The sequence below is a fragment of the Ziziphus jujuba genome, chromosome 5 (assembly GCF_031755915.1).
Source record: "Ziziphus jujuba cultivar Dongzao chromosome 5, ASM3175591v1".
Lineage (NCBI taxonomy): Eukaryota > Viridiplantae > Streptophyta > Magnoliopsida > Rosales > Rhamnaceae > Ziziphus > Ziziphus jujuba.
Window position 1 is genome coordinate 16,588,083 of NC_083383.1, and position 10,091 is coordinate 16,598,173.

General features: G+C 29.1%; 1 protein-coding gene across 1 annotated transcript; it reads left to right on the plus strand.

Annotated features, from left to right (window-relative positions):
- The first annotated feature begins 7,272 nt into the window (after positions 1–7,272).
- LOC107421203 (probable sugar phosphate/phosphate translocator At5g25400) lies at positions 7,273–8,974 on the plus strand. Its single transcript, XM_016030386.4, has one exon. It carries the CDS (start codon positions 7,517–7,519, stop codon positions 8,564–8,566), a length of 1,050 nt encoding a protein of 349 aa, XP_015885872.2. The 5' UTR covers positions 7,273–7,516; the 3' UTR covers positions 8,567–8,974.
- Positions 8,975–10,091: the final 1,117 nt, after the last annotated feature.

Sequence of the window (10,091 nt, forward strand, 5' to 3'; positions counted from 1 at the left end):
ATTTGGTTGGATTTTTAAAATTTGTTTTATCTGTTCTTATGGAATCCTGATTTTTTAAAAAAAGGAATTGTTATTCCTTCTAAAAAGCTTAGAATTTGTATTTCCTAAAATAAAGGAATACAAAATACGCTACTTTACGTTTGTTTGTTTTTTATTTTTATTTTTTATTTTTTTAGTTTCATATTAACTTTTTGGTTTTTTTTCTACCAAACTAAATAATAGGAATATATATTCTACTGCACTTTTTTTATTCCTAGGAATTATTAATCCTTAATTTTAGAAATAACCATTCTTTTAACCAAATTACTAATCCTTAATTTTAGAAATAGCCATTCTTTTAACCAAATTACTAATCCTTAATTTTAGAAATAACCATTCATTTAACCAAACATAAACCTAGTAATTTAAGTAACTACTTAACAGAGTTTATTTTTCTAAATTAGAATTTTAAAATAAAAAATTATACATAATTAAATATTGTTTATTAGTAGTTTCCATTTCAACAAAAGTCTTACTAATAATCATCACACACCGATGATAAATAGTAAAACTAAAATAAAAGAAAAAGAAAGCAATGTGACAAGATCGCCCCCGAAGCCCTTTCCAGGCATCCAAGATGATCCTATCTAGGAAAATCCCACTGAATCCATATCGAGAGTTTAATAGCACCTTTTCTATAAAATGGATATAATCCAATAGCATAAAAGAGAAAAATAATAACTTTTAATAGGAATTCTAAAAATCATATTCATACCTATCAAGGGTTCCAATTCAAGAGAAAGAAAAATAGAAATACATATACATATCAGGTCAATCTATCAGAACATACTAGAAGAAAATAAATGTGTCCAAACATAAATAAAACAAAATATAATAGTCTTATGGAAAAAAGAGGAAAGAGATAATACATCAACAGTGAAAATGTGTGGAATGTGAAGATGCAATACTGATGAAATACATGAAGGTGATGATGATGGAAGTATGCACCAACTGTTAGCCAAGACTTAGGGGAAACAATTTTAAAAAAATACAAAAACTCTAAGACAAGCTAAGTAAGTGAATAGTTACAATATTATGAAAACAAATATTACTTTCACACTCTGAAAGTTCCTCTGTTTTGATAATAGTTTTTACAAAACCCTTAATTTTAAGAAAATTTAAAATTAGACAATATCATCTATCTTATAATAAAATAATATTTTTATGAATTATAAATTATAACTATCGTAAATCAAATATATAAAAAAACATATATACTATAACATAGTATAACAACAATAACCATGTGTACCATATCCATTACCATAACCAGTCTTGACCATACTAATGTGCCAATGTGTCGTCGACTATCGAAATAAGGAAAAACTATTAATGAGACCCTTGGCGTCCCAAAGGTGTTACAGACCAGGACCTCCTATCCAACCTAAAAAAATACATGATCAAGCAAGAGACGATTAAATAAGCGTGCATAATCACAATCCTACAAATCCATAACTATGATATAATTTGGTATATAATAATCCACAATCTAGTATATAACTCATAACCTATATATATATATATATAATTTATTAAATAAGACCCATAATTATCATATCAAAATATTCTTTCAAATATCCATATACGCATAAAAAATAATATAGTCATATATCTAAATTTATTTATGCAAATCATTCTTTTTAATATACCATAATTTAATAAATCAAAATAATTCTTTCATAGCATAAAATAAATCATATAATTTTAACTAATTCCAAAAATCATATATATAATATATATAATCAAGCACATGATTCCAGAAAACCATTTAAAAAAATAAAATTCACTCACAAATCATACTAGATTCTCCGTCGGATTGCCTCCAATATTAGTGCTTAAAATAATAATAAGATATTCCATAGGCTTCAAAAATTAAACTAAAGATATTGGATACATACCAATGTCTCAAAATAATTTTAATAAATATAAAATTTTTAAAATTGAATATCGAACAGTCCAATTATACTGTGAGCCCTAAATATCTAATACTCAAAACTTAGATTTTTCATTCGGAGGCTAATTTATTAAAATTAAACCTTCTATTGGATTCCACTAACACTTAATTTCATTAATCCAACTTCAAGTTTGTCTTGTTTATCCAATTATGTCCAAAAACAGTCCAAGTTTATTTGGTTTAAATTAATTGGTTCAAAATTAGAAAAATTATCAAACAATGTCTAGAATTTATAAATTTTATATAAATGAAAGCTTGTGGAATGGATAACAAGAATTTAAGTTCATCTTAGCTCAAAAACATCGTTGGTGGCTTGAAAACACATCGGAAAACTTAGCAAAATTTTAATGTTGATAGATCTCTCAAACCATGCAGAATTTTGACAAATGAAAGGTGTCAATGGGGTCCAAAATGGGGGGAAGGGTATATGAGTTGAGCTAAAATAGCCAAAAATTCAGCTAACCCTTCGGCGACCCACAACGACAATGTCGCAACTTCACTGATCCGATTCGGGCTCATCCGATAGAGTTAGACTATGAAATTTGGTGGTTTTGGCCGCTGTTCAATGCTCTATTATGGTTACTGGCGTGTGTAGCTAATGGTGGTCAGAAACAGAAAAAATCCAACCAATCCAGTTTAGTGATAGAACAAATTAGGTTGATCCGGTTCGAGTTCTATGAGTCTTGATAGGATTTTTTGGACTTTTTGGATATTTTTCAATTTGTTTAATCAGAATATAGTTCTCAAGGTATATATGAACCTTCGATTCACTAAAAGATGAAAACTTGAACTGGTTTTGACATAAATAAAATACTGATGTTTAAAAACTTTTTTAGAACTATAACTTTATAATCGTAACTTAAAATTAGGCATACCGTCAGTCTAAAAACTTATATCAATGAGTTTTATGCTATATTATATTGGTTAAAACAAAATTATTAATCAATAAAAAATCAAACTTAACGTTCACTAATAGTCCAACTAATCAATCTCAATAAAACCAAGTAAATTTTAAGTTCAAATTTTTAATATTAGGATGGATCATCATACAATGTGAAATCTTTTTATCAGTTATTTAATTTGGCAAGTATTTTTATCTACTGTTCATCATTTACAATATTTTTTATCACCTCAATATCTTGAACTACGATCTTTTAATTGTAAATACGAGTGGTTTACTAATTAATCCAAGCTTATTTTACTATTTACAAAAGTAATTGATTGGAAAATTTTAAATAAATAATTTTGGACTTTAAATCGGTACATTTGACGTTGCACGAACAATGTAAAATTATAGGTAATTAAAGTTATGATTTCCTTTTTTCAAAAAAAATATATATATATATTATGAACTCTCTTTAGGATAGCTTAGCACTATATGTCTCTAGTGAAAAACAAAAAATAAAAGTTATGATTTATACACTTTTAGATGTACTTGTCTATTGATCAATATAATACTTACCTTTGTCAAATATCTATGTATATGGAACCAACCCCTTCATTAAAATTTATATTTAAAAAATATTTTATATATATATATATATTACCCAAAAAAAAAAAAAAAAAAACAAAGAAAAACTCAAAATGGTTTCACTGGTGAAATGATACGAGACTTTCAGTAGCTGATAACTTATCCTTGCCACTTACATTTTTTTTTTCCCCCTTTATGTCAATTTTTTTTTTTTCATAGAATAGATTTTTTTTAAAAAAATAAATAATAAATAACAATTATATTGCCACCTTAAATGCTAATATACAGAAATGCTGATATATTGTCACTTTTCAGAATTGACAGTGACAACCTAACAGAATTACAAATATATGGTAAATATTGCCAATCAAAATGGAATTAAAGGCTATATTTATCATGCAATGGATGAAACAAATCATCCATACAGTTGAAAGAATATCGTATTACATATTTGTCATCGATATCCATGATTATAAATATTTTCAAATATCAACCCCAAAACAAAATAGACAAACAACATTTTACTATTGAATATGGTAGTTTAGTAAAAAAAAAAATTTTCAAATCATTATATTTATGAATTTAAAAATTATATTTGAATTTTAATAAACTTTGATATTATCTTTTGATTGATTGATGATCCCATACTGCAACACTGTATTATGCAAGATTATGGCCTCTTATATTTGATACCAAGCAAAAAAACAGAAACAGAGATTTTTTTACTTTTCAATTTTAAAAATAATTAAAACCGCACGTTCAAATTGGGTTAGAAAAGTTTGCCCAAAAACATAAAAAGTGGAGCAAAAAGACAGACTTCAGCTAAATGGGATTTTAGTTCTAAGTAAATTTTCCAAGCAAAAATTTGCCTGCAGATGTTTTTGTACCAACCTGCCGAACCGGGGTCCACTAAAAAACCTGCAAGGGTATTGGAATAATTGAACCGCTGGGAATCTTCCCCAAAAAAACTAAAAGAGTGGAGGTAAATGTAAACGTTGCAATATGTGAGAAAATATAGGGACAAAATTGGAAGTAAAGGGTTCAAAATGTGCCGGAGTTTTGTGAGATGAGGAAGCAGAAATTAAAATAGATTTATCTACGCGCACGCCACGTGGTGCGGACGGTCAACATAACCCCCACGTGACGAATTCTACGAGACTAGCGTGCACCTTATTTTATATTGTTTCCTTGAATCCGAATCTATTTCTTTGCCTCGGACTTCAAACCTCATTTTCCAATTCACTTAATTTTCATTAAAAAAAAAAAAATATATATATATATATATAATTTTAAACTAATAAACACAAATGAAAAGTAATTACTCTATCGAGTCCTCCTAATGATATTTAGTGGGTTTGACAAATAAACATACTCTAATTAAAAAAAAAAAAAACTACTCCTTTCTTTTATTTTGTAATGTATTAATTTTGTTATTTCTGTCATAATTTTTTTTTTGGTAAATTATTTTTGTCCTATGTATTGATGTATGATTTATTTACTTCGAATGTTTATTAATGGTAATTAGAAATTTTTTAGGTGTCTCAAATAGTTATAAATTTCAAAGAGCAAAAAATAAATAACAACCAGATTGTTTTTAATTTTTAAATTTTAAAAAAAAATTTGTAGTTAATTGAAAAACCTAATAAACTACTAATACTCTTACTAACTAACATTTAAAGTAAAAAAAAAAATTATAGTAAGCAAATTGCATACCATTAAGTAATAATAATAAAAAAAAACTAATATGTTATTCTACCAACACCGAATTTTAATTTCAGAATGTTTTTCCATTTTGCCATATGTTCAAATGATTTTGCAAATGTAGGACTTCCTTTACTTACCCCATGAAAATCTGTGTACAGGTTTGGCATTACAATAGTAAAAGAGACCGATACAAATTAGTTTTATTTTTACGTTTTTCTTATTAAATTTTAAAAATAAAAAAAGTAATTAGATAAAAAAACAATATGGATTTTGCAAATTATATTTAAGGGAGAAGATATCAAGGGTTTCATAATAGAAACACATTTCCAAATATTATCACATTCCATTTGAATTTTTAGTTTTATATGATTGATTGAGAAGCAAATGCCATATTGCCAATTATAAACTTGAAACATATATAGATCTCATAAGAGCCATTCTCTAATGTAGTATGGATTTTTTTATTAAAAAAGTATATTAATTAAAATAGTGTAGTATTTTTATGTTTCAAATTAACTTCAACATATTTGATCACATCACCAATGAACAGTAAAAATATTATTTATTATTATTGGAGACAATTATCAATAACATTTACAAATTATTTAACAATTTAAATCATAATTCAAAAGGATAAAAATCAATATATAATTAAATGCAGTCAATTAACAATTGTAATATGGTAATATTCTAATCACCACTACTGTTAACAAAAAATAATAGATGAATAATATATATCTATATATATTTTAAAAATATTTTTTGTCATCATTATTATTGCGATTCATTTATTATTTGATAATTTAATTGGTTATTTCAAAAAGATTGATTTTTTCTAATTAAATTTTTAGCATAAATATAAATATATAATTAAATGCCTCAAATTAGTATTTTCCATTTGAATATGGATCTTAGTGCTAATCATCATCATTAATAACAAATAATAAATTTTTTTTAAAATAGGTATAGAATCATATATATTTCTAATACACATTTAATGAAAATTTCTTGATTACTTACCTATTTAATTGGATTGTAAATGAACATCTTACCAAAAATCGATGCCCATTATGAAGAGCATTATAAAATTTCGTATTTAATTACTCTAACTATTAGGACAATATATATCCTAATATATATACTTTTCATATGATCTAGCCTAATATTAATTAGGAAAACATTTTCTCTTATTAATATGACATGATAATAATTAAATCACTCACTAATTATAGAAACATACGCTATTATTTATTTAGAAAATATGCTAGTAAAATTCAAATACTTCCCATAAACATAAAAACAAAATCTAAAATAGAAACTAAATCAAATTTAAATCAAATAGTATTGTTTTTATGAACAATTAATACTTTTAATTAACAAAATATTTTTTAATAAATTATTTAACCAAGCTTTTGTCAGTTAAAAATATGTTTCCAACATAAAATTCTTACCCTAACAACAAAAAATAAAAAAATAAAAAAATTATCATGTTATATATATATATATATATCTTCTATAACAATCCCCCACAATTCCCTGCGTGTCATCCCACACTTTACAAATGCAAATATTAAGGATTTATTAATTGAGCTTCATTTTAACTAAATAGGTGTTCAATATCTACTTTCCAATGTATCAACATATTTTTAGTTAATCTACTAAAATAAAATTATAAAATAATATATCAAGCCTATGCAACAACAATACTTTACGATAAAAAGTTGGTTAGTTTTGGTCAATACTCAAAGTAAGCAACAAGAAATGAATAAATTACATGAAATTACTTAAGCTTATAAATAACACTTATAAGTTATAGAAAGTACATAAATAAGAATACCAATGAATTCATTTTCGGCGGATGGACGCCAATGACTTAAAATAATCATAAAAATTAAAACTTAAATATTAAATGTTATTATAGTAATTCATGCTAATTATATCATATTACTAATTTTACTATAAAATTAAAAAAATTAAAAAAAAAGCCCAGATTGAAGTGAAAGAGAAAGGGAAAGCCCATACACTGTTTCCAGCTACCAGTTCCACATCAAGCCACCACACCACTGTTTTTTTTTTAATATAATTTCCTTTCAAATAGTTTTTATGTGTTTGCATTTCACTTTCTCAAATCTAACCCTTCCTCCTTTGTCTGTCTCTTTCTCTCTCTCTCTCACTAAAATCCAGTTATTAAACACACACACTCTCTCTCTCTCTCTGAATCTGACCCTTTCTTCTTCTACCTCCTCCATCCTCTCCATCTCCATCCCTTATCCTCAACCTGCCTCCTGCTTATCCTGCGCACACCTCCATTTTCACAAAAAAAAGAAGAAAGCTTCAAAAACACAAAAATGGGAAAGGGTGGGTCACTGAGCGAGAGCGTGGTGAAGAAGATCGTACTCTCATACACATACGTGGCCATATGGATCTTCCTCAGCTTCACGGTCATCGTCTACAACAAGTACATCCTCGACAAGAAGATGTACAACTGGCCATTCCCAATCTCCCTCACCATGATCCACATGTCCTTCTGTGCTTCCCTCGCCGTCCTCCTCGTTCGCGTCTTCAAGCTCGTCGAGCCCGTTTCTATGTCTCGGGATCTCTACCTCTCCTCCGTCGTACCCATCGGAGCTCTCTACGCCCTCTCCCTCTGGCTCTCCAATTCCGCCTACATCTACCTCTCCGTTTCTTTCATCCAAATGCTTAAGGCTCTCATGCCCGTTGCCGTCTATTCCATCGGCGTTCTCTTCAAGAAAGAGAGCTTCAAGTCCGACACCATGCTCAACATGCTCTCGATCTCCTTTGGTGTCGCCATTGCCGCTTATGGGGAAGCTAGATTCGACACCTGGGGTGTCATTCTCCAACTCGGTGCTGTTGCTTTCGAAGCCACCAGGCTCGTCATGATCCAAATCTTGCTCACATCCAAAGGGATCTCCCTCAATCCCATCACTTCCTTGTACTATGTGGCTCCTTGTTGCTTGGTCTTCCTCTTCGTTCCTTGGATCTTCGTTGAATATCCTGTTTTGAAAGAGACCTCGAGCTTCCATTTCGATTACCTCATTTTCGGTACCAATTCTTTCTGTGCTTTCGCTCTGAATCTCGCTGTGTTCTTGCTTGTTGGGAAGACCTCGGCTTTGACCATGAATGTGGCTGGTGTGGTTAAGGATTGGTTGCTCATAGCCTTCTCTTGGTCTGTTATCAAGGATACTGTGACACCCATCAATTTGTTCGGCTATGGTCTCGCATTCTTGGGTGTTGCTTACTATAACCACTCGAAATTGCAGGCTCTTAAGGCCAAGGAAGCTCAGAAGAAAGCTTCTCAGGCCGATGAGGAAGGTAGCAGATTGCTGGAGGAGAGAGAAGGTGATGGATTGGGGAAAAGAAATGATTCCCAAGATTGATTTTACAATATATCTTATTTTGATTCAGGGGGAATTGGATGAAAGTCATGATAATAAGAGCAAAATTTGGAAGATGAGGGGAAAATAGACAAATTGGGTTTCCAAATGAGGTCAAAAGAAATTGAAAGGTTCAAAGTTATTTTTTTTGGGTCATTTGGATGGATGAATTCGGGTTCGGGTATGATGTTTTAGATTTCGTTTCTTATGCTAGCATTGGCCTTTCTTTTTTTTTTTTCTTTCTTATTTTTTGGTGGTTTTATTTACTTTTCTAGTACTACTACTTTACTTAATATCAGGGATTTGAGATTCGCATCTGTTGCTTATATTGCGAAACCTGTATGCTAGTAGAGTATGAATCTCAAATGCCCCATTGCCCCTCCATTTATATATATATTTTTTATCTTACTACTTTTCAGTTTTACTATCTTTTTTTTTTTTTTTTGGGTCTCTGTTTTATGATTATATAGGAACTTCATTATTCAGGTTTTAATGCCATTTATGCATATTCGTTATGTTACTATTGATGGTGCTTTCTATTTGTCATCCACATACATCAAGGAATCACATTTTGGGATTTTTGTGATATACTATGTTTTGGTCTTTGTGAAATTTTTGTTCTTCAAATGTATCTGGAATTATACTTTCTTCTTTGTGAAGATGAAGAAAAAAAAAAGAAGGTATCTTCATATAAAGATTTTGCAGAAGTGCGATTGAGCCATTTGGGGAAGAATCATAATATACGCTATAAATTGAAATTGTTTGTGGAGCTGTGGTTTAGCTTAGACATTTCTTTGCTTCTATGAGGAAATGAAATTAGAGCTTGTAAATACAACTGGTTTTTAGAAGATTTGGTTCAAAATGATATCCTATTCTGCATTATCCGGAATAAACTGCAAAAAAAAAAAATACACTTTACAGTGGCAGTGGTAACTCATTGACCAGTTATTACCCCTCAAAAAAAAAAAAAAAAAAAATCATTGTCCAGTTTTAATTTTTGGATCTAAATTCCTCCATGTCTTCTTTAGCAAAAAGGGGTTTGTGGTAATTTGTAGATTTCTTGGTGAAAATTTATCAAGTTGAAACTTTGTAGCGGTTTTGCTTATGAGGAATGTTGAAGACAGGGAAATCATTCAGAAGCCATTTCTTGATTGCTTCAGTTGAAACTTCAACGTTATTTGCTTAAGAGGAAATGTAACTCAGGGAAATCATTTCAAAAGCATAGCCACTAATTACCTTATCAGTGTATTTAACCAAAATGTGAAGAACTTTTTATTACTTGATCGAAATGAACTAATTAGTTTTCTATGATTTAACTGAATGGTTGTAGAAGCTGAATGACTTGACCGCATTCTGTCTTATATTTTCTGGAATGCTATGTGTCCTATATTGATTTGTTTTGCATTGCTTTTCAACCATTAATGCTTTACGTCTCAGATTCACCTTCCCATAATGTCGGTGAATCCCTCTGTGAATCATCGATAGTGACACCAATTTTCTCAATTTATGTTCTTTCTCTTCTTAACAT

Excerpts from the sequence above, each read along its gene's own strand:
- LOC107421203 (XM_016030386.4), top strand. The coding sequence starts at position 7,517 with ATGGGAAAGGGTGGGTCACTGAGCGAGAGCGTGGTGAAGAAGATCGTA.